Source organism: Pseudopipra pipra, chromosome 8 (assembly GCF_036250125.1).
Source record: "Pseudopipra pipra isolate bDixPip1 chromosome 8, bDixPip1.hap1, whole genome shotgun sequence".
Taxonomy (NCBI): domain Eukaryota; kingdom Metazoa; phylum Chordata; class Aves; order Passeriformes; family Pipridae; genus Pseudopipra; species Pseudopipra pipra.
In genome coordinates, this window is record NC_087556.1 from 21,188,424 (window position 1) to 21,214,214 (window position 25,791).

Sequence of the window (25,791 nt, forward strand, 5' to 3'; positions counted from 1 at the left end):
TTTGTTTCACTGAGGTGTTTATATGTTTGTTTTCCATACATCAAAATTTATTTGAAGTATCAAAGAGGGCGACTGGATTAAAAAGCAGGTACAAAACCAGAACACTTTTTTACAGTTGATTCATATATAAAATGGTAGCTGATAATGCTGACAAAGCATATTTCAACATCTCTTTCTGGTGTTTTAAATCTACTGAGAAACAGAAAATGATATCTTACTTAAACACACAGAAATATATTTAACATAACAGCACCACAATGTGTAGGGGTTTTTTCCTTAATACATTGCAAGCTATGAGCATAGCATATAAAAATGGGACAAAGGCATGACATCTAGCAGGCCAATCTTTTGATTCAACTTTGCATCACAACAGAGACCAAGAATAACCAAAAACTTTATGGCTCAGTAAGACAATGAGATAGAAATTTTTAAAAACAGGAATTTGCAATAGATATATCTTAGTTCAGCAATCTTAAGGGATGCTTGGATTCGTGAAGAAACTCTTCTGTCATGTCCTCCATTTTGTTCTCCACTGTAGCTGCAGATTTGTTCTCTTTACCCTTTTTGCGACGACTTCTCTGCTGGGATTTAAAGAGAATACCCAATGTTAAGAGAAATACAAAGAAAAGACTTCTTGCTCATGTACAGTGCAGTACATAGTGTTCTGAGAAAAAAAAAGTTGGTAGAACTCCTGAAAAAGGTTCCTAATATATTTCATTTACTGAAGAGATTTACTGCAGACACACAGAAGCTCAGCAGCTGCTTTTAAAGGATCCACAACAAGAAAACATACTACCCCAGCAAGCCAACCCCTAGACAAATATACCAACGAGTTTACACTGATACATTAGTAGAGCAAAAGGGTCAGAAGCAAGTAAAAAAAAAAAAAAAAAAAAAAAAAAATAATCAAAAAACCCTCCACATACTTTCAACTTTTCCATTAATACACATGTGTTTGTCTAGCAAGTTATGACAATTTTTTTCATGCAGGACTATTTGCTGAATTTTCAACTCTCTGTCCAGCTTGTCAGAAATCTGCATTATTTTATCCAGTATTAAACTGTCATCAGAATCTGCTGTGACTTTAGCTCAAGTTTAGCAAAGTGTATTCTACAGGATTTAAAGAAGCTATGAGACTACACTAAATTACAAGAAGTGACTTGAAACTACAGCATTATTACGGAAAATTAATTTTCTTCACTCTTAAATACACAGCTGTTTTGAATATCTGTGGAATTTACCTGGAAAAAAGGAATGCCACCATTTGTGTGGCAGTATACGTTTGTATCCACTAAGCATTTGTCGCTAGCAAGGCTTTCACTGGATTCTTGCAACCCTCCTTCCTCTTCCAACAGGTCCTAAAACAGAAATTTTTCAGAAAAGTATATTTAATGTCTGAATTTCTTCAGTGAATAAACTAACCATGATCAGATCTATAAAAGACATAGAACTTCCATTTTTGAAAAACAGAAATAAAAGTAAATTATTAATATTATTGCTTATTTTTCAGTAAGAGAATGTTTTTATCAAAAGCTCAGCATACTTGACTCCAAGTACACCATAAAACAAATTCTGCAACAGCTTTGGGATTCTAGTCAACTCTCCACAGTGGCATTAAAAACTTCAAAGATGTGAAATCTTCATTCAAGAGCCTCATTTGCTGTTCATATACATACCTGACCTGCACTATCCTCCATCTCCTCTGTCATGCTGCTTAGCATAGCATCAAGCTTAGATTGCTTTTGCCTTAATTGCTCCAGCAGAAGTTCCCGTGGCTCTGTTCTCATGAGTGTGACTGGATAGAAGTAGTCTCTTCTCTGTGGAGTTGTCCCTTTAATGAAGATTGCCTTTCATCAGTGTACACTACTAAATGCTTTCAGCATTCAGTGCTTTAATTTCAGATCCTCAAATTTACATTAACTTAATACAGAAATCATGCTTTGTTCAGTCACCATTCTTTGCACACATGTTAAGAAAAGGTGTAAGGCTGCCAGCTATATTATGCCCCCCATTGAGATTCACTTACGAATTCTAGAACTCAAATTGCTCTCGGTAAGACCTTCTGTCCCTGACCTACTTTAAATACCTGTTGGAATATCCACTTTCAGATCCTCTTGCAGGAAGCCATTAACCTGAGTTAGTCCATGCTGTACTTCATTGCTAAGTGCCAGCTTCTGCTCCAGAAGTATCTCTTTATCCACCTTTATCTGATCAAGAAAGCCACTGAGCACCTTCCCCTCAGCAGCCACTTGTCTACTACTACAGTCAGCAATTTCAGCTGTTGTTTTATCACAGTGTTCTTCACTTTTCTGAAAATGAAAGAAACAATCCAGCTAAAAACATCAAGTTAACAGGAAAGGTAAGATTATGGCCTCTTTTCTAAGATGCAGTGCATGATTAGTGACATGATCTGAAACGAAACAACTGAGATGTCAAATTGAGAAGTTTCAGTGCCAGTTTTACACTCTCATTTTGAGAACTATCTTCACAAGAGAGTCAGTTTCTTAGAAAGTATGATCATTTTAAAAAGCTACTCATAGAGATGATGCCATCTAATTCTGATCAGACTCCTCATGCTTCTATGCACAACCCTGAAGGATTACGATATTCAATTGGAAGTGAACATCCTACAAGCACTAGAAGCTTTATGCATTTGTAGGAGGAAGGGGAAAATATGCATTTTTAGCCATTCTCATTGAAATAAAACTTCTGAAGTGTTCAGCAGGTACAACAGATAGAGAGATGTCTTGAGACTTCAAATGTTTTTAACAGTTAAGAGTTAAGGACTCAGTGATCCTTGTGGGTCCCTTCCAACTCAGAATATTCTGTGTGACTGTGCAAAGAGTTTCCAGTTAAGCTTTTCTTTCTGAAAGAAAGCAAAATGCTGGATTTGCTTATTTCATTCCCTATTACAACAATAAAACAAGAAGAGTGGGAAGTAAAGTTTGTGATGGAAATTAATAAAACGAAAAAGAGAGAAATTCTCAGATAAGAAGCCAGAACTTGTAGATACCAAAAAGGAATACTTTCTCCCATGTTAATTCAGTCTGACTAAGAGTCATTTGCATCCTCCAGAATATAGCCTGTGCAGATCTCCCAGAGATGTTACTTGTAGATAAAGCTTTAGAATTAGAGATATATACTATCAAGATGATGAAAATGCAAGTTAACTGCATGGCATTAATCATAACACCATTTTTGAGGTTATTTGCACTTTTAGTCCAAAGTCTTCCTATTAACTTAAGCTTTTTATTTCCTCTCATTGCATCTAAGCTCAGTAACATGAGTCTGCTGTAATAAAGCCACAATTTTCTTCTGACTGTAACTGAGAATTTCTTTCCTCCCTGCAAATTCTACAGAAAAAGTTTGTCTCATAATGTTGCATTAGATTACAAATTATTATAAGTACCTTTTGTAAACAGTGAAACTGCTGTTTCTTATCATTGAAGGATGATAGGTGCTGATCAGTAAAGTTGACCACCTGAGCAGTTGTAAATTCACACCAGGTTTTGGTGTCCTGAGACACATCCTTGAGATTGCTGAGGAGATGTTGACAGTGGCCACTGGATTCTTCCAGCATCATCTTACTTTCAGCATTTATGCCCCTGAGCTCTTGAGAGAAATTATCCAGAGATGTAGTACATTTGCTGTGATTGGAATTTGCACTGCTAACTAGGTCTGTAGTTTTCCTGCAACAACATATTTGTAAGAGTTCAGAAATTTTGAAAGGTAGATTTTAATCACAATCTACATTTAGAAATATTTGAGACTGGAACCAGCAAAACAGTACAATTCTAGCAAAGCAGTTAATTATAACCTTGTTGCTCTTTTAGTAAATATATCAATTGCAGTAGGATAAGTAGATTTGTTAAAAACCAAACAAAAACCCCAAATTAGAACCAAAAAAACCCAACCACAAGCTAAAAACAGCAACTGGCAACACCTTCGTTGTTCAGTCTACAATTGAATGAAGCATGCTGCAATAGATACATTATACTTCAAGACTTTATGATATGACATTATACTTCAAGACTTTATGATATGATGTTCTGAAGTCCAGACACTGAGGGACATTCATCAGAATATTGCTCCTAAAATGACAGTCTCTTATCTGCAACATGCTCAGGAGAGAATGTTGAGGAAAAGCATTGTAGAGCTAGTTTACTCTGGGGAAAGATGATCCCAGAGAAAACTACGATCTACACTCTGTGGCAGAACTCAGCTGTAACATACAGACCTCGTTCAAAACACTTTATAAGAACATAAATACGAAGAGCATCTAATTTTGAAGTTCTCTTCATGTATAGTTTTATCTTGCATCAGTGTACAGCAAAAATAATCTGCTCCTTACAAGTGAACATTTTCTTGCATAGCAGTGATGGTGGTCTTCAAGCTTCCATTTTTCGTGAGTACATTAGTTAAGTTCTTCTGAGTCTCCTGAGCAAACACATCAAGCTGGCTTTGCAGTGAGGACATGAATTCAGCTGTTCTCTGTTAAGAAAAATACCACAAATTTTACTGTTATTCTGCACTTTTTAACATTCTTAAAGGGTACTTGAATACCTGTATTAAAAGTGCAGCAGATAAAAGTTTTGCAGTTCTAAAGCAGAAGGTACAATTTTTGTGTAGCCAAGATAAAGACATTTTGCTTTTGGAGACATATGTAAACACATATACTAAACAGGCCCACAGGAAGGGGAAGTCTTTTTTGTTACCTTCCTACATAAACGACTTAAAGCAGCCTAACAAAACCTGAAAAGAATAAGTTTCTGTCAGAAAAGATCAAGTTATTGTCCTTATATAAGTATAATGATTTACTACTACAAAGAGTTTAAATCAAAAGCAAGCAATCACACTTGGTGTTAGGAATTCTTTCTCTAAGGATACCTTTGCATGTGCCAATCTCGTCATTTCCACTTCTTCTTTTAAATCATCACAATTATGCTGAAGCTCAGCAAAACCACTGTCCACTTCTTCACGTATTTTTTTCAGAGTGAGAGAAAGATCTCCAAAGAAGGTATCCATTTCCCATTTATGGACCTCCATCTTGAAAAAAAAAAAAATTTACAGTTAGATATCTGCCTTTACTTAAGAAATGGATACTTTTCCCTAGCATAATTGATATAGAAACAAACTCTACTCCAAGCAAATTGTCAAAAGGCATTAATAAGGTATTGTGCATAAATGGAGGAAAATAACACTTGGAGCAATCTGAAGTTTGAGACTGGAACTTGGTATTGGCTATTCCAAACACAAAATCTGGCATGCAAGGTAGACAAAACAGAGAAGCAGACAAAGTACAGAAAGAGCTGGTAAGCCATGGACTACTTGCTGCCTAAGTCTGAAAACCAATAGAGAGTTTTTAGACAAGGGGAGTTGATTTCACATGAGCTGTAATTGACAGAAGGGGAAAGTTTTTCAGTCAGAACAAGGGGTCACCAGAAACGAAGACTTGTTTTTAACAAAATGGAAAAAAAATAAATGAAAGAGTAGGGCTGCAAAGGACTTCAATAAGTGCAGTGTTGTTTGCACTTATGGTTGTTAACAAGATAAAGCATTACATTCTCCAGGAATCAAAGTGACTACAGAAAAAGTTGGGTACGACAGCATAAAAAAAATAGGAGTGATAAGACTTGTCTAGGTTGGTTTTTCTTTTTCAGATTTCTAAAATACAGTGGAGAGTATATTACATGTATTATCAAATATTTGTTACATACAGATTTAAGCACCCGTGTTTTACCATTCGACTGAGGCATTTAGGTGAGCAGTTATGCCAATATAGGTAACAAGCAAATTTACCACACTCAGAAGCGGAAAAAGAAGTCTGAAAGGAAGAGTTAAAAGGCAGAACTCATAGGATAGGATAAAGGCAAAAGGGACAGACCAGAAGTGGAAACACTCTGACACACTGCAGAAAAACAAAGAACATATTATCTGTAAATTAAATAAAATAGAAGAACACAAGTGAGAAGTTATGTGCATTACCTGGTCAGCCACAGCAGAGTATTTCTTCATATTACTCTGAAACTGACAGTTTAAGCCCAAGACAAATTCTACCACCGGTGTCAAGCTATTTAACGCTCTTCCTAAACCAGTTTCATGTTCCTCCTAGGAACAGCGGTAAAAAAACAAACAAACAAAAGGTAAAACATAAGATGGCAGTTCCTTCATCTACATTTGTAAGAAGCTATCTATATACATATCCATGTACTCTGTTATGACAGTATTTGCTACATACTACATTACAACTTGCAGTTGTAACATGGGAGAGGAAGTGGGGAGGGATATAATAGTGGTCAAGTGCTGAAGCAGATACAAGTAAAGGGCATCAGAAAAACTATATAATATTTACAGAACTCCCTTTTGATCAATAATAGTTTCATATATTTAAGTAGCATAAGAGTATGTAAGGGTACTAACAATTAATCTCAGCAGCTCAGCTTTACAATCCAGTGATAGATTCTCATGCTGTGTTATTTTTTCAGACATGTGAGAAATTTCTGTAGACACCAATTCTTTAACAGAGGCACAAGCTGCTGACATAACTGATGCAAGAATATCAGCTGTTGAAGAACTGGTAGACAAGAGGTCACCTACGAAAGAGATCAAGAAAAGTTACTAATTTTTTAAGAGTTCCTCTGTAAGATAGGAACTTTTTTATTGCTCATCACCTTATTGTCTCTTACAGCACAGGAAGGCTGTTGATGATTCCAGATACATTATTAATGGTGCAACTATAATCATTACATTGCTTAAAATAAAGCCTCTTCCACTTTCCTAAAATAGGTCCATTTTAGGAAGCAGTCTTTGAGACTACTATTGCAAAAATTCAGGATGACTACTGATACAGGTATTAGACTTACCTATACAATTTACCTATCTTACTGATAAAGGTATTATACTTACCTATAAATTTTGTGTAAGATGTCAACATCTGTTGCTGCTTCAAACTGTTTTCACTAAGTGAATCCTGTATTTTGTTGAACAAAGCATTCATTTGTACTGCAAATGTATTTTGGACAACAGCATTGTGCTGTTCAACAGCTTTCTTACGGTCCAGTTTCGCATGAAGCCCAGATACATCTTTTGTAGTTTCTTCAACTGTACTAAGTAACTATAAATTTTAAAGTTATTTTAGTCAGTGTTTAAACAAGAAGTCAAGCACATATTATATAAGGAAAATCAATAATAGTTCTGAGTTAGAGAAGTTCTCTCTCTAGAAAGATATTTCCCCTTACATTATCAAATTACAACTGTTCTGAATCTTAGTGTTATGTCATTTATGGTCTTAGAACATGGGAAAAAGTTACTTACTAGAGATCACTTGTTCTGGCTTTGAAGCCAAAGCATTAATAAATTACATCCTCAGTATTTAAGGAATTAAGCTACCATTTATCCCAGAACAGTAACTGAAAAATTCCTGACCATTTCAACTTTTTTCTGAACAATTTGACAATAACTATATTCTTTAATATAGTAGTCAATCAAGCAGTTTCCAGTACTAGTTCTGAAATAATCTGGAATTCATAAAAATAGTAGAGTCTTGGTTTTGTAGTCAGCATATATTATTTCCCTACCCATTTGTCTCACACAAACATTCCACAACACATATGCAAAAACCAGGCATTCTCTTTCAATCTTAGAGGAATCCAAACAGAAAAAATTGTCATGTTGCCTTAAAGATACAAATTTCATCACTTTGCAGTTTAAGTAGCAGCACAGTCTGTCTCCCTGCATCAAGCCTGTTTTGATAATTATGACCGATCAAAGCCATATCCTAAAATATAGAGGTGACAGGGCAACATTATTCAAACTTTTTGCTATTTTTCTGCTCCAGTTCACAGAATGGCTTGGAAGGGACCTTAAAGTTCATTTCAGTTCCAACCCTCCTCCACGAGCAGGAACATCTGCCACTAGACCAGGTTCCTCAGTTATAATATTATTTACTGTTTTGTAGGACCAGTCATAAGTTTCTAAAAGAAAACTACTTATTCTGCAAAACAACTTATGGTAATAGATACTGCAAAGCACTGGAACTCCCATGACAAACTGGCCTGAAAGCAAGTTAGTTCCAGACTAACCAGCGTGTTTAGCAGTCAACTGTCAATATTACCACAGAGAAAGTCTTGTATTCTAATTCTAGTTTTCCGTCTCAAATTCAGCTTGTCTCACTTGCATCATGCTCTAGCAATAATTGATTTCCTTGAACAGCCCATGAAACTCCTAAACATAGGAAACCATTTTATAGTAGGTGCAAGAACTGTGACAACCTTGCTAGCTGTGCCATGAAGTTTTTGTTCATTGTTTTCCAAAACTGAAACCACATATTCTTCTTCAGCCAGATGAACCTTGGTTTCTTGAAGATCTTTCTGTGTTTCTTCTAGCTCTTTCTCCTTGATTTGCAGATCTGTTTTACACCGTTGAAGTTCATTTTTACTAACTGTGAATAGTTCAGTGATCTAAAGAGGAAGACAAACACAATAGGGCAAACACCACTTTATAAAAATTCAACAGTCTCACTTCACATCTCTCAAATTATGCAACAATAAATATCAGGATGTAAAATGTAATTTCAGCTGTAAGACTTAGAGGTCTTAAACCTAAACTAGAGGTTTGTATAGTCTTTGTATTCACTGAAAATATCAGCCCAATACCATTCTCATCGAAATAATCCCTTGCTTCCCTACTTAAAACACAAGAGCAAACCACTGTCACAGGACAAGGAAGAAAATCCCATGGAACAAATATAAGCAGATAGACTGAAGAGTCAGTAAAGCTGATGACATAGAGTAGTTACATATTCCAGCAAATTAATACCTACACTTCTCTTATACTAGGAGCTTCAATTTTCTATATGATTTGTTAACGGGAGCTCATGACCCTCTCTGCTCATTCTTTGCTCCTAAGCAGGTACCTGTCAACTGAGATGATACCATTTTACAAGCAAATTTTTTGCTGAAAATCCAGCAACTCAAATTAAAGTAACAGACATGAAAACAGTCGTAAAAAATAAATATTGCACTCTTAAACTTATATATGTTATTTCAACTTCCTAACTCAAGGATTAGGAAGCTTCCACGCTGGACTAATAGGGGAACTTTAAGAACAACGATAAAAAGAGTCAAAAAATCTTTTGACTGTTCTTTGCTCAAACTTTTTTCTTCCTTTTGAGAGGAGGAATTAATTTCTTCTATTTTTTGGCAGATTTAAGCAACAGTTCAAAAACATCACTTACTTTTTTCACTTCTTCCTCCATAACACCAATTTTGTCAATATATTCTGCAATTTGTTCTTCCTGAACAGTCAGCTTTCCATTAAGGGCTCTAAAGCAAAGATTAAAACAAATTAGTCAACAAATTAGGCAATTTCAAGACTATCTACAGGTTTTTTACATTATGACTTCAGTAATTTAAAAAAATAAGTATTGCTAACTTCTAGATGAAAAGCAGGTAATTTTCACTTAATACAGAAAAGATTTACAATTTTCCACTGTAAGCTTTCCATGTAAACTATCCCTCTTAAAAGTGAAGTTAACTATATTAAGTTTGCTTTCCTGTATGAACTTCCACTGAAAGAGAGACTGCATGGTGTAAATCCGCATCCTGGCTATGCTTATGGTAATTATTCCACATATAAATCAATTCCTCAGTGCAAGCCTATTAGGCTTTACCTGAATAAAAATTAATTTCTAAAGAACAAGTTGACCAGTCAGTTAAATTTTCCTGACTTTCCTTCAACTTTCTGGTGTGAAAATAGATCTGAAAGTATTTCTGTACCAGTATCTGAGATTTGTTGCTAGTCATTTTATAGAAATTTTGAAGACATACTCATAATTTTCAAGAGAAATATAGACTCCACTTTTCTCTCGTGCAGCAACAAGGTCTCTCTTCAGACGCTCAATCTCTTCAGTGTATTCCTGCATAAAGAAACAATCCCATGTAAACCTGAAAATTTCTATTTGGTTTTGATATTTAGCTTAAGAGATACTTCACAAAGGTGGTGCTCTACAGAAGTTTTGCATAAGCATGGGAGCAAAGCACTTCATTCTGTTCTAAGTACAGTACAGTACCCTTTAAAATCATACTACTGGATATAGGTAAAGCATTGGAACCTTCCATTTGAATAATACTTGGTTGCATCTAGCAGCTCACAATTGGAATCACAACTTCCTTTGTAGCAGAGACCTACTTTACATTGGCTCTTCACTCATACTTAGTGACAAGTTCTCTTTAATTTATGGACTTTCTGGGGAATGGCCCTGCTAATACAACTCCTCCAGAAAGAAAAACAGTGTCGTTTAGTGGCTTTCCAGTAACTTGTAAACATGTAATCCACAAACAGAGCCACAGGCAGTAGCAATAACCCTCTCTTTTCAACTTCAGTCTTGGCCACAGTTTCAGTATCTGCGAAGTCACTAATCCTGTACCAGTAGAGCAGCTCCAGTTTAAAAGCACCAGTTCAATGATTCAAATCACTTCAGAAAAGCACTGCTACTAGTTACAGCTTCTCCACACCCTCATAATTCCTGCACAGCAAAGACTACAAAATCAAACGTGACCTGTAACTTCATTTGTTAAGTCGTATGTCTAATACCTTAATAAGAGCTTTTCTTGTTAGCTTCTGATTGACTTCAGGCTTGTTCATTATGTTCTTTGCTCTATGGGCATATTCCAGTGTACTCAATGTTTCCTGGGAAAAAGAAATGTGAGACTAGGTCAAGCTGAAGAATTTAACTCATATTTTTTTATCATTAGCAAAATGTATTATTTTACGAATAGATTTTCAGACTTAAAATTTACCTCAAGATTTATAGATGCAGGAGAAACTGTGGCAATTATTGATGTTTTTGTCCGTCCTCCAAGAGAGTCTTGAAGGATTCTTGTGAGTTTAGATTCCCTGTATGGAATATGCGGGGTTCTTTCTACCAGAGCAGTAATAACTCTTCCTAGTGTCAGGAGAGACTGGTTGATATTTCCAGCTTCACGAGCTCTTTTGTCAACTGCCCCTGATCGACCGATGTTTTCACTTCCTGCGAGATCAACCTGAAAATAAGGTTATGCTTCTATCTCAAACCACCCTGAAGAATGCTTGGCCCAAGGTGTTGCAGAACACCTAAAACAGCAGAAGAGTTGTTCAAGAGACACCAGGACGACAAATGGGACCGACATTCTTCAGAGTGACAAATATAGCTCATATCACATTATGAAAACAATCATGTTTCCCCTTGTCAGAAAAAAACTCAAACTCTAGTTCATGACTTTCAGAATGCTATCAACACCACTTAGTTCAAATACTTACCAAGTTTAGCTTTCCAATTTTAACAAGTTCTTCTCCATCTATTGTTGTTTCTTTCATATGGATGGTAATTGAAAACACCGAGTGGGAGCGGCTGCAAAAGAAACCAGTTTCAGACGTTCCATTAAAGTCAAATTATCTACCTGCTACGTGACACTGCTGCAAGTTATGTATCTGTGCTCTTTTTAGGGAATACATTTAGCCCATCAATTGCAAATTACACATTTTCAATACATAGTTATTTTACCAAGTATATTTTTGTGTGTATATGTAGGTAGGAATATGGTATTTAAAACCAGTGATGAACCAAGCGCATGACATTTGACTCACTCAATCTAGATACATTTTATCTTATTTCGAGCAAAACCAAGAGAAATGCTTTGGTTTTGTTTACATGTGTGTGTTCTCAACTCACATGCATCTCATGAAAAAAAAAAATCTACAAGTCAGTTTAGTCAATATGCTAATAACAGTTTCATAGAATGTGATCTTCAGGAACATAGTTTTCTTTATTCAGGCTAAGAAAATAATCAAGTAGCTGAAACCAATATTAAAATTTTAGAAGTTAAATTAATTTTTCATTCAAAATAGTAATACAGTTTAGGATCACAGAATCATTGAATGGTTTCATCCAGCTCCAACACCCCTATCGTGGGCAAGGGCACCTTCCACTAGAGCAGGTTGCTCAAAGCCTCATCCAACCCAGCCTTGAACACTTCTGGGGATGGGGCATCCACAATTTCTCTGGGCAACATGTTCCAGTGTTTCACCAGTCTCACAGTGAAGATGATTTTAGGCGGAGTTTATTCCTTTAATAAGTTTTTACAATCGGAAGCTGACATACATAGAAAACCACAGATGTCAACTTACACCAGTTAGACTATACATAAAACAGTTCAGACAGAATGAATTATCTAAACTGTCTGTAATTTCAGACAAAATTAGTTCTGTATTCTAATCTGTGTTAGAAAATACCTGTTCCCTTCCACCAGTAGACAGATATGCTCAGTATACCTTTAATTTAAAATAAAATATGGGCAGGGTGCATTGCTTACTTTTGCAATACAGGATCATTACAGTGATATACATACCCTATCTGCAGTTGAAGAATGAGAAAGCAGTACTAAAAAAAAAAAAATGCTATTTTCGACCCAGATGTCTCTACTAGATTCTGACTATGACCTGCAATCATATGAAATAGCCTGTATTACCATACAAACCCCTCTCCTCAACCTTATCCCCAACTTCCACAATCTAGTTTTGCAAGTTTTCAGAAGCCAGGGTTTGAAATGAGCGTCTTGTGTTGACCTGTAAAAAGCAGATCTTACCATGTTTTGAAATTTCAACTTCTGTAACAAATCCTAATGTACCATTTTCTACTGCTGATGAGGAAAGGAAAGGATATTCGATACACTTATACCAGGCTTTTATTTCATAAATGGGATTGGTCAAACACCCAATCACCTGTAAGAGCTAGAACAAAGGTAACCCACCTCTCCAATACAGGTATATCAACTAAACATCTTCCAAACATGAAAGGACTACAGCCTTCTTGAAATGTACAGTATATACTGCAGAGAATATTTATCTCATGCTAGTATATATGCAATGTATTTCAGTGATTTATCTGTCAGATTTATGTCTTCTGTTTTCATAGTCACAGAAGGCTTTGAAAAAGTTAACTTTGCAACTTTGAGAAATAAATTTCAATACTCTAGATGACCAGTTAAGAATGTTGTGATACTTTTATCAGAGCTAGATTTAGCTGGAATACCAGGCCTACTGTTCAAAATAGCCACTGTGTATTTTCAAGGGATATATTAATAACAAAGCATGCAAACTCTAAACAAGAGGAGAAGCTTATGTTAAAAATCACGCAGGGAGAAATGTCTTGCCCATTTTTAAGACAAGAAGTATTCAGATTTTATAATGCTCTTTGAACTGGTTTTGGCTGGGGTAGAGGTGATTTTCTTCACAGTGGCTGGTATGGGGCTGTGCTTTTGATTTGTGCTGAACATATGGAGGGTTTGTCATTGCTAAACAGGGCTTACACAGAGCCAAGGCCTTTTCCTGCTGCCACGCTGGTGAGGCGGCTGGGGGTGCACGGGAGATTGGAAGGAGACGCAGCTAGGACAGGTGACCTCAGCTGACCAAAGGGATATTCCAGACCATATGGCATCATGCTCAGTGTATAAAGTGAGGGTAAGAAGGAGAAAGGGGGGGGGTGGAGGTCTGGAGTGGTGGCATTTGTGTTCCCAAGTAACCATCACACGTGATGGGGCCCTGCTCTCCTGGAGATGGCTGAACACCTGCCTGCCCATGGGAAGCACTGAATTAATACCTTGCTTTGCTTGTGTGTGCAGCTTTTGCCTTCCCTATTAAACTGTCTTTATTTCAAGCCATGAGTTTTCCAGACCCTTCCAATTCTCTCCCTCATCCTGCAGGTGCAAGCAGCTGTGTGGTGCTTGGCTACTGGCTGGGGTTAAACCACGATATCCCTTCATACACCAATTACAATCATCCCACTGGATGCCATAAGGAGGAAGTTTTAACTCTGGCTTTCTAACCCACATTTGACACTCTGCACTGTGATACACAATCTCAAGATCATGCCAGGTTTGGACTAGCTTCAATCATCTTTTGCTTCTTCAATAAGATCCTCTTTAATAAGAACAAAGTACAAAGTCTGAAATGATGAAGATCTGTACCTGGAATATTGGTTCATGTAAGTAGCTGCAGTTGTTCTCTTTGCCGCACCCCTTTCCAGGATTTGGTAGACTTGATTTTTGTTGTGTACAGTTACTTCTTCCAAGCCTTTAATAATTACACCCCGCTGTCAGAAAGTAATACATGCTTATTATACATCTCTCAACAATCCTGAAAGCCTTAAGATCACAAATTTTGCAAGCACTAACCCTGTTTCGAGGGTCATCAAACATCTGCAGTCTTTCTCCAGCATCAGGAGTAGGATTCAGAAGATCAAAAAGCTCCTCATTATAGATCTCCAAAAGAGAGACTTTCACTGAAAATTCAGTACCATTTTCTGTGAGTTTTTCAAATATTTGATGCAATGTACGGGGTATTATACCTGCTAGTGGATCCTACAAATTAAAAAGAAGTATTTAATTTATAAATGCACTTGGGGTTACAGGGTGGAGTTTCAGCTAAACAGCCTGATTGGATATAAGCAAGAATACTTTGGACAAAGATGATCTTCCACATAAAAATTGCCAAGAGTTGTATGCAATACATTAAAGATGTAAAGCTTTGCTTTTCACTTGAACGAATGATTTGAAGGACACCAGCTCTCAGTTTTCTTTAGCTTTCCGCAGTTTCTAAATTTGAACTACAGTGCAGACAAGAGAAATCTCTGGAGTGAAAATATACCTCTTCCCAAGTATATTCCTCATTGGGTGACCGCTCCCCTTCCATTGTGAAGGTCTTACCAGTACCAGTTTGGCCATAACTGTGAGAGTAAAAATAAAAATGTAAACAAGAAACTAAAATTCAAATAAAATTCCCTAATAATCATTACTGGCTTACTTACGCAAACACTGTACAGTTGTAGCCCATAATAACTTCATCCAAAATGGGACACACAACACTCCGGTATACATCAATCTGCTTAGCCTGAGGTCCAAAAACCTATTGACACAAAGACAACACATCCCATTTATCCATACAATAATGTATAGCATCACACTGTACAGTAATGAGACCATATCAGAGAAATGTACTAGCTCGTTTCTAGAAGTTCCCAACTTGACAAGCAGTTACCAACCATATCAAATGTGTAAGTCTTCTTTGATGTCTTATCTGTCACTCCTCCAGTGCGGACACTAACTTCCTTTCTTGCTTGATCACAGTCTACAACAGGATGGGAGCTTGCTTTAAGTTCTGAGGCATTAAAAGGCCTAAAAAGACAGGAGTTAAGAAAATCGGATTGATATCATTGCTAACAAGAACACAAACTGAAGAAGCAGAAACATCACTCAGTTTAAGGATCTAGAATAGAATAACTGGGTAAAAGGAACATAGTTAACTTAGTTTGTTTAATAATTGTTTAAGGAAAAAAAGCCACATTTTGGCAGTTTAAAGACCCTGGCTTCTATTTGTTCTATGGAACAAATCAGGTGTCTATAGCACTTTGTTTGTTATGTATGTATTTTTAACAGGCCTATAACCATTTTTAAGGTCATTTAGATGCACATCTAGCTAAGATGCATTAGAACATACAAGGGGGGTAGAAGATTTAACATCCCAAATAGTTGTATAAATAAGAGCATTCAAAAAAGGAAAACACTTATACATGTAAGTTAGTGCAATAGTGAATCAAACTAACTTTAAAAATTTCCTTTTTTATTTTTCATTTACACAAGCAATGATGCCTACATCTCACAAAGCACCAGAAATACCAACAGACCCTACTAATTGCGGAACAGAAAACAGAACATTTATAATGCTGATGCATTTGAACAGAATTTAATTAAAAACAGATAAAACAGATTTTGGGGGGAAAAGTCTCCATTAATTAAAACTCAATCATAGTAAAAAGGTTTAATAGAGATGCAATAAAATTTTTGGAACTTTATGGTGTGCATTTTGTTTCACCACTAAGTTAATTCAAACCCGATGCACACCATTTTCCTTGAAGGGACATTTGCAACAATTTCTCCTAAAAAGCATGGAGATGACTGTGGGCTGAAAACTAATGGCATGAAATCCCATTTTATTACTCATTTATTAGCACTACTGCACTGAATGTCTATGCTACCTGTAGAGATGACTTGAACAGTTAACTTGAAAATATAACATCTACAACCTTGTTAGCCTTTAAAATATTTTAACAGAGACACTTCAGGTGCTAAGTTACGTTAAAGAAAAAAAACAAACAAACAAACAACCCAAAAAGCCACAAGTACATGGCATCTCGAGTTTCCTGACCCTTGTGGCTAATATTTCTTCCTCAACATAGAACTGAGGTTGAAGTGTCAGATTCTAAACAGACCACCAGACACTTTGGTGCAAGATTGACTGGCGACAACAGATGATCACTAAAATCTTGTTAGCAGGAGCAAGTTACAGCTTCAGTTTTGCGACTTTTAAAATAACAGAAGGCTGAATAATGAATATATTCTGCTATTTAACAATATAAGAGTGAACCAGTACAATGCAGGATGTAGGATAGCCCACAACTGTGATACGAGGAACAAATTAGCAAAGTTGAAGCACACATCCACATTGCCACCGTCCCACTAGACAAGCAGCAGCCTGGTATGCCAGGGTTGATCACACGTTCATTCCTTTCGGTACAAAGGACTATCACACATATTAACAATGCTAATGCATGCATTTTAAGTTTCCAAATTCACGTTTTACCAAAGTACAGTAAACGTGTTGCTTGAAAAGTTTTTTGATATGCTCAGAAAGATCAGTTTTTGGGAGCAAATTAGGATACAAACAAACACAAATGCATCTATCCACATATCTATAAGATAAGAAGAACCTGACTTGAAGAAGAAAAACGAAAAGTGGAAAAAACACTTACTAGCTCAAGGGCACTGAAGCTATTAAAAAAAGAAAAGCTCTACAAGGGGCAAGAGCAAGGGTGGGCAAGAAAGTTTGTAGGGGTTAGAGACTAAATCTTGACATAGGAGTTAAGACTATGAGTTGCAACAAAAGCAGAACACTACATCATGGACAGCCCTGATGCTACTGTCATATAAAATAAAAATACACTGATACTTAGTGAGGCTATTCCAGAACAATAGAGACTAACCAGATGAAAAAGAAAATTATTGCTCTTGACTGTTTCAAACTCAATTGCTTCAATAAATTTATTCTTTTGCAATAGCCTTGACTCACATCAACACTTTCACCAATCTAATATTTGTTACAGAACCGTTTTAGTCGTATTGCAAAAATAAGGCAAAACTGCTTTAAATTTCTATTTTCATTGTGCATCTGTAAAAGTAGAACTCACAAGCTTGAGAATGTGATTGTAAAAGGCATTAAAACATAATATGCAAGCTAACATTTGCAGTTCTGGCTCAAAAAAACACCCCAACTTCTAATGGTATTTCAAACCCTATTCTTAACACATTACCACTATTACAGCTTTAACAAGCAATGCTTTAAGATTATTTAAGATCTACTATCAGTGAGCAATTCCTTAAAGTCACCTCGAAATTACAATGAGAATTTTATGGTATGTGAAATATATCACTTCATACAAGAAATAAATTTATATAATCAAAAAGATAATCGGCCATTATTACTTAAACAGTTGACCCCCATCCCATAGCTTTTTCGACTGGAGAGTCCGCACCAATGAAATTATATTAGAGATATAAGGAAGTGGAGTAGCAACAATTCCATTAGCTGTTAAAGCGTAGTGGCTTCCTACGGAAGGTAAAAATTCAGCTTGGGTTTTCGTGCGCCTTGAACAGCAGTCCTACTAACTAACGCTCATCTAGCTCTCCTTAAGCTTCCCACGCAGCTTTACACCGGGTGTGCAACGAATCAAATTGGGAAACTGCACCTTTTCGCCTTTCCAAGCCGTACGAGCCCGCTCGCAGCAGCGTTACCGCGCGGAAGTGCCGATCGCTCGGGGCCGCCTCCCGCCTCACCAACGCCCGGGGGGGCTCGGCGGTACCGCCGGGCAGACAGAGACCCACAGTCGGGCACCCCGGCTCGGCACAGCCACAGCCGCCTCCGTCCCGCGACGGACCCGGCGCAGCGCCGCGAACGCCCCGGGCCCGAGTCCCGCAGGGTCCTCCCCGTGGCGGCCCCCAACGCTCGCCCAAGGGACCCGCCGCACTCACCTGCACCGCACCACCACCTGGATGTTCTTGCCCTTCTCCTCCTTCTTGGTGCCGCCGCCGCCGCCCTGGGAGCCGAAGGAAGCCATGCCGGGAGCGGGAGCCGAGGCGCTGCCGGAGCGGGACGTGTCGCGCGCGCGACCGCCACTTCGAACCGCGCGGCGCCCGGCCCGGCCAATCAGCGGCGGCCGCAGGGCACCACGGGACGGCATTTCAAATGGCGGCCCCGCCCGCCAGGGCAGCGACACCGCGCCCCGCCCCGCCCGGCTCGCACCTCCGAGCTACCGCCAGGGGCCTCCTCTGCAGCTGCCGCTGACAGCCCCGGGTCTGAGGGCAGCCCAACTCCTCGCCGCGCACATCAGTCTTCAACAGTCACATCATCGACGTAACCCTCCCTCGCAGGTCAAGCCCTCCAGTCATTCTTCTGTCCCCACTAGCTCTCCTGTTAGTCCACAATCTCTTCAAACATCACGACAAAATTGGAGAAGCATGCCTAAAAAATGCCCTGTGGAGAGGAAGCATTACTTTACCAGTTTAAAAAAATTAATCATATTTCTAATTTACATGGTGGAGCACAGCGTTCACTGTTCCCAGCAGGGCACCTGCTGTGTCCTCGGTCGGTGGTGCCCCAGTTCAGGTTGCCACGTGTCTGCAGCAGAACCACAGCTGGGCAGACCCCATCCCCAGCTGGGCCATGCCTGCTGAGCTCCTCTCTGGACCCTCTGTTCCTTGTGCACACTTCAACTCAGGCTGGTCTCCAGCACAACTCATCAACATCACTGAATTCTACACCTAACTTTCTATATATTTACAGGTGGGTGTTGCCTGATCGATTCCTGTGAAAGTCTTATATCACAATGAAAGTAAGTAAGGGCTCAGGACAAAGCATCACGGGTGCATCACATCCATCCTTTTGCTTTGAAACTAGATCATCTGAGCCACTTGCCAAGTACAAAATTACACCCTCTTGCTAGCAGTTTGATTTATATCACCCTGGCTTCCCCGTGACAGCTTCCTCTGAGAGGCACTATTAAAAGCTTTGCTAGGTGGAGATCTATGACAGGATAACAGGTCTTCCAGGTAGAGAGGAAGAAGCAGATGTTATAGAAGATTCAACTGGTCTGACACACTTTTTTTCCAACAAATCTGTACTGGCTCCTACAGACTGTCACACTGTCATCGACCTGTTATGGCCTATGGTGCTACAGTGTTTTGCTGTTCTAGGGCCTTCCCAGTTCCTGAAATTCAGATTACCCATCTATAATTTTGCAAGTGTCCACACTCTTTTTTTTTTTCCCCTAAGTTGTCTTCTTTGAAATTTACATCTCCCTCCTCCATGAATTGTTAAAATTAATAACAAACAAATCCCAACCCTTAAGGCTTGCAGTAATTTTTCTGACAGTGACATGAAGCAGCATTACATTATGCTCCTCTACCATTAATCTGAAGAGTTAGAACAATGTCAGAGCCAATCAATCTTATACTAGGCACAAAGAACAGGATCTGAGAAATACATTACTTTCACAGAAAAGGACATGAAGCATTGGATTCCTATTCTGCTGTGAGCAGAAATTGATCAGAAAGCATTAACATTCAAGAAATTTTGTCTGCCATTCTGAATGTAGGCTGATGATGCAACAGGACAAGAGCTATGAAAACTTTATAAGTATTAATAAAAATTTTCATTTCAAGCCTTTCTGGGCAAGTATTTTGTTTGCCCCATATAAGATTTTACTGCTTGCATGCCACTGAAAGCAATACAATTTGAAAATATGTATAGTATATATTACAAGACAACTACTTTGCAAGGACAGACATTTCGAACTTAGCAACTGCCAGATGAATTACTGCCCTTCAACATCAATTTTTAGCCTTTTGACCTCAAACCTATAAATAAGGCAATGATTCTGTAGGAACAGCTTGTAACAAAACAAAATTTATATGCATAGATGTGCTGGTTTTGGTTGGGGTAGAGTTAATTTTCTTCACAGTGACTGGTATAGGGCCTTGTTTTGGATTTGTGCTGAACACAGGGTTGATAATATAGAGATGTTGTTATTGCTGAGCAGGCCTTGCACAGAGCCAAGGCCTTTTTGTGCTGCCGTGTTCGTGAGGAGCCTGGGAGTACATGGGAGGTTGAAAGGAGACATGGCCAGGACAGGTGACCCCAACTGACCAAAGGGATATTCCAGATCCTATGGAATCATGCTCAGTATATAAAGTGGGGGGGGAAGAAGAAGGAAAGGGAGGACCTTTGGAGTGATGCTGTTTTGTGTTCCCAAGTAACCACGACACGTGATGTGGCCCTGCTTTTCTGGAGATGGTTGAACACTTGTCTCCCCATTGGAAGTGGTAAATTAATTCCTTGCTTTGCTTGTGTGTGCAGCTTTTGCTTTCCCTATTAAACTCTCTTTATCTCAACTCATGAGTTTTCCAGCTTTTGCCCTTCTGATTCTCCTCCCTATCCCACAGGTGGGGGAGTGAGCGAGTGGCTGTGTGGGGCTTGGCTGCTGGCTGGGGTTAAACCACAACAGGCAACTAAGGAACTCGTATTTTCTAACAGTCTTGGAGCTTAACTTTCAAACCAAAATGAGTTTGGTGGGTTCATGTTACTAAGACTTGCTACTTTTTTCCCCTCTAATGAAACACTAATAATCACAATAATACATTTTGCTTCAGCTAAGTACGGATTTAATCAAGTGGGAAAATAAATATAAGAACAATGTCCATGGCAAACATAGTGAGACCACCTTTACTCTTACTTGTCTTTTCTATTCCATCTATGCTAAGAGCAAAAATTATTCATACAGACAATTGTGTAGTAGATACTGCTAGACTGAAAATTCAAATGCAGGTATTCAAATAATCTGAATCTTTACCTTTTGCTCTATACTCCTTCAAATGGATCTTACAAAAGAATGTAGCACTGGAACTCAGGAAATATTTTCTTCCAACTTCTGCTTTTTTGTTCTTTTCTGGTACAAAAGTCAGATTTTTCATCAAAATATAACATGTCTCTCACAAACACAGAAGACATCATTTAAATATGTATTTAAACAAGAAGAATCTATTCAATTATTGGGAGTTAAATTTGGTCCATAGGTCCATAGCTACCTTTGCTATAGTTGTGGTAAGTGAAAACATGTATTTCTGGTAATCAAGTTAGCTTAAAAAAAGCATACAGTTTAATAGCTGTAGGTCTGTTTTACAAAGTCAATTTATAGTATAGGTTGTACATTTTCTTAGACTAGGTTGAACCTAAAGATACTAATATACTATAAACATAAACTGAGTAACAGGGAGCTAGCATTTCACAAGCAATAAGAAAAAATGCAAGAATACTTAGGCTAGTCTCAATAGTGGTTGGGAGAATGACTTTTAACAAGGCATGTACATCATCTGTGATAATTTTTTTTTTTTAAGAGAGACAAAAACATTACAGAAAATTAAATTATATAATAATACACACAACAGCCAATGTAACAACTTCAGTAGAAATTACTAATCTCCATATATGGATCAAAAAGGACAATTTTTAAGTATAGCTTGCCAAGATAAAGGCATTGAATTATGGTGATATTTATAGACAAAACAAACATTGTTTTCCTAGGATTTGTATCAGAACATCTGGGTAATTATAGGTACAGAGGCCTGACAAATAGTAAAACTGTTAACACAAAACATGATTAGCTAAGAATGAAGAAAGGTTATATAAGGTATAATAATGGAGAGATATAATTAATACAAATTATAAGGCTGGGTGAGACTTCTTTAAGGCTTAGTAACACCTGTTTTGATTACCAACATGCTACACAGTGTATCAACTGTATTGAACATGTGGAGAGTGTAATATTGTTCAATACTATAAGTGACATAGCAAAAATTTGCTGATTAATTGCATATTCACGTTAAAGGGGAATCGACCTGCACCTTAGATAAGCATAAAGCAATTTCTAGTCTTTGAATAGCCTGTCCAGTTGACCAGTAATATTCTAAACTTTGTATTGTTCACATACAGAAAGTTAAACAATAAGGACTTACACACTGTACTGGTATGTTTTCAGCTGAGGACAGGGTCTTCCTTCAGTCAAAGTAACAGGATAATTATGTCACTGTTAAAAATAAAAAATACAATGCAATAAAGTAACTATTGTTAAAATTAAGGACTCAATGCATATACTACATGATTAAAACCAGAACTTGTTTCAACTAATTAGGGAAAATACACAGAATGAAAGATTTTTTTTTTAGGCATGTGTGCCAGATCACTGTCCGACACAGAGGGTAGCACCTTTACATCTTTTTATAGTTGCCATAATAAAAAATTAACACCACACGTAGGGGGATGTATGCACTTGTGTAATTAACTCAGAGTAAAGCCAGTCATTTTCCATAGGCTTACCTATTTTCAGTTAAGGTGTGCAGCTGGAAGACATCCTTTACATAACAAGAAAAGAAACAATGAATGGGAAAACTGGAAACATACAGAATTGACAGGATTGACTGAAGTCAACAGGAAATGTCTCCTTGGACTCATTACCTTTAATATCTTAAAATTTTATTCATTCAGTATTTTTCTACTGAGAGCAGTCAATAGACAGGATTTTTTATATATGCCACATCATGAAATTGCTGCTATTTATTTTGGAGTGGAAATAACAATCATAAGCTATGCTTTTTTTGAGCCCGAGGCCAGTTTGCTACAAAGCCCTATTATATACAATTACAATCTGAATTTAGTCCAGAATTTTATCTAGGTAGCAAAAACACGCTTCCGTTAGAAGCCTATCAAGACTGTACTTAAGAGTTCTACACTTGCTGTCTCTTAGCTTTCAAGACAAGTATAAAATACTAGTTTTATTTTAAATTATTTGTAACCTGCCTACTTTGAAGATCAATTTCTCTGTACATTTATGTCACATATCCTGAAGAGGGATCTCCACACTGCTACTTTGCAAGGCTTCTTCATGGGAATATTTGAATAATTTCCACACTTACTCTAAATTATATTTAGGCTCATTTGGTCTTTTAGATAACACCTGTTTTTCCACTAGGGCAGATGAAGAAGGCAGAAAGCACCAACTGTCTATGAGCAATTAAAATTTCATGGGAAGAAATCTTAGTTGCTGGACTAGACTGAGAAGCCAATTTTACTGCAAGTCCTTTTAACTTTTGCTGATGGTGTCCTATTAAAAATATCTTTAAAACACAGAAAGGATATCCAAAATAGTGAATGATTGTAATTTTGGCTAGTATAAATTGAAATAGAGAGAGGTCAGATTATAAGAACCCAACCTGCTCTGAATAAACATCAGCATGTCCTGTTTTGGCTGGAATAGAGTTAATTTCTTCTCAGTAGCTGGCGCAGTGCCATCTTTAGGATTCAGTATGAGAATAATGTGGATAACACACTCACGTCTTCATTGTTGCTAAGTCATGTTTATCCTAAACCAAGGACTTCCTTGTGTCTCATGCTCTGCCAGTGAGGAGGTGCACAAAAAGCTGTGAAGGAGCATAGGCAGGACAGGTGATCTGAACTGGCCAAAGGGATATTCCACACCATAGAACATCATGCCCAGTATATAAATTGAGGGAGCTACCCAGAAGGGGCTGATTGGGGTTTGTGGGTAGGTTCTGCCATTGGTCAGCAGGTGGTGAGTAATTGTATTGTGTGTCACTTGTATTATCATTATTATTATAATTTAGTTTCAAATATTAGACTGTTCTTAAGCTACAAATCTTACTTTTGATTCTCCTCCCCATTCCACCGGGTTTGGAGGGGAGGGAGGTGAGCAAGCAGCTGCATGGTGCTTAGCTGCCAGCTGGGTTAAACCACGACACACCAGTGCCATGGAACAGCCACTAAAGAAGCTTACAGTGGATAAAATAGGCGTGACCTCCATTGCAGACCTCTGCTGCAATACTTATGTTAGGTGCATGAGGAGGTGCAATCTTTCATCACCACAACTACAGAAACGCTTGTTTTAGATCCAGCTATTAGCAGACCACCACAGTTTTGCAGGTGCAGTCTATGTTGCTTTCCCAGGATTGCCCCTGCGTATACTAGGCAAGACTTATAGGAAAAGGCAGGATTTATCAGAGCAGCTAAATATAAACCTGGTCAGCATTAGCTAAACATATACATTTGGCTACATGAGGTTAGCGAACTCTCTGTCAGGACCTGAAAAAAGAATAAATTGCCTGAAACTGTATACTTCTATAGTGTTCACCCCTACATGGTAAATGATATAGCATGGCTATAGCATCTGTTAACAATAAAGGCATAAGCATTTCTACCATACATCCAATTTAACAGAATGACTGCAATTCACAACCTCTTAATCCCCCAGTTGCTTCAGAAAGGGAGGAGACAGATCATGAAGAGGTACTCACCCAGCAGCGTGCCTTCTGTCAGACACCAGGGGATGAGCCTTTCTGATGCACTGGCAAAGGCAATAGGGTGGAAATCAGAATTAAGAGCTCACCATTTATCCTGTCCTCTTTTTGTCCGGCTTGGTCTTCACTTTTATATACACTAGGAACTGGAAAAAAACCCAGAGTGCCTCCAACTAGAATCCCATGAGGACATTTTTGCAGTAGTTAACATACTGTGTTAAAATTAGGCACCCACACAGTTCTAAATCCAACCAGTTGATTTAGGTGAAAACTAACAAATGCCTTGCTCCAACCAGGATGAGTTAACTTGAGAGACAGTTCTGTGCCTAAACAAAGGCCAAAAGCGTGGGTGTACTTGATGTAGACACAAATGTTTTAACTGGGTAGCTCAGGTATGGGTAAGAGCGTCTCTATAGCAGCACAGACCTCACTGGAAACCAGCATTCCCTGACAGATTATGTTGATTCCCTTTTGACCATATGAAGTAGTATGCTGCCACTTTTTAACAGGAAATTTCACGAAAGCTGACTAATTTAAAGCTACTTCTGCTACATCTTCAATTCCATCTTTGGGTGCAGAAATAACCTTAGGTAACTCATCTGGCCCATCTTTCTACCTTTTTATAATGGGAGGGTTCTGTGAATTTCCTTCTATAAGATACCACCTTTTCTTTTTCCCCTTAGCTTTGAAAAATAAGACATAGTAAAATAGATACACCTGAAGAAAACACATTACCAGAACTTCAAACAGTGGGGTTTGGGGGGCGGTGGGTTTTTTTGGTTTGGTTTTTGTGGGGATTTTTTAGTTTTCTTTATTTCTTTTTTTGTGTTGGTTTTGTGTTTTTTTTTTTTTTTTCCTAGAAAGGAATTAAAGCAACCAGACCCATCCACGGCTTTCCCCCAGAAATCTCCCCAGAAAATCAAATATATGGCAACCGATTTTACCCAGCATTTACACCTCTACACCCAGCCTGCGAAGCGAATGCAGTGCCCGGCGCGGCGGGGCCGCAGAGCTCGGCTGCAGGTGAGCGGCCAGCGGGCTCCAGCGGAGCTCCCGAGGAGAGAGCGCTGCCGCAGGGTGCACTGTCCCCGGGGGAGGGAGGATTTTGACACCCGAAATCTCTGCCGCTCAGGACGGCGCTGCACCCACTGTGCTCAAATTACGAGGCGTCTAATTACCTTTTGTCTTGGCTTTCGCCGGCAGGGACGCGGAGCGCGGACACCGGGACGCGGGCGGGCCGCTCCCTCGGCGGGCGCAGCCCGAGGCCGCCCCGCTGCCC

At 38.3% G+C, this 25,791-nt stretch overlaps 1 protein-coding gene across 6 annotated transcripts; it reads right to left on the reverse strand.

The window, feature by feature from the left end:
- On the reverse strand, positions 1–25,791 carry KIF11 (kinesin family member 11). Of its 6 annotated transcripts, none has more exons than XM_064662934.1 (25): positions 25,691–25,791; positions 24,602–24,658; positions 20,996–22,228; positions 18,120–18,621; positions 15,077–15,209; positions 14,843–14,940; positions 14,683–14,761; positions 14,211–14,396; positions 14,004–14,128; positions 11,299–11,389; positions 10,800–11,042; positions 10,594–10,689; positions 9,828–9,916; positions 9,236–9,323; positions 8,271–8,459; positions 6,907–7,114; positions 6,421–6,593; positions 5,986–6,108; positions 4,888–5,046; positions 4,352–4,491; positions 3,410–3,689; positions 2,087–2,309; positions 1,677–1,831; positions 1,242–1,358; positions 1–581 (listed from the first exon to the last, which is right to left on the reverse strand). In XM_064662934.1, exons 4-25 carry the CDS (start codon positions 18,326–18,328, stop codon positions 459–461), a joined length of 3,327 nt encoding a protein of 1,108 aa, XP_064519004.1. In that variant the 5' UTR covers positions 18,329–18,621; positions 20,996–22,228; positions 24,602–24,658; positions 25,691–25,791; the 3' UTR covers positions 1–458. The 6 variants fall into 6 exon arrangements, with proteins under 6 accessions (XP_064519004.1, XP_064519003.1, XP_064519007.1 ...); XM_064662933.1 differs by having other exon boundaries at positions 24,510–24,658; XM_064662937.1 differs by having other exon boundaries at positions 1–578; positions 22,519–24,658.

Coding starts and splice junctions, on each gene's coding strand:
- KIF11 (XM_064662934.1), bottom strand. CDS start 18,328: ATGCCGTCCCGTGGTGCCCTGCGGCCGCCGCTGATTGGCCGGGCCGGG. Junction 6,109..6,420: donor CTGAGCTGCTGAGATTAATT/GTTAGTACCCTT, acceptor CGCTGTTCCTAG/GAGGAACATGAAACTGGTTT. Junction 1,832..2,086: donor GAAAGTGGATATTCCAACAG/GTATTTAAAGTA, acceptor TCTTCATTAAAG/GGACAACTCCACAGAGAAGA.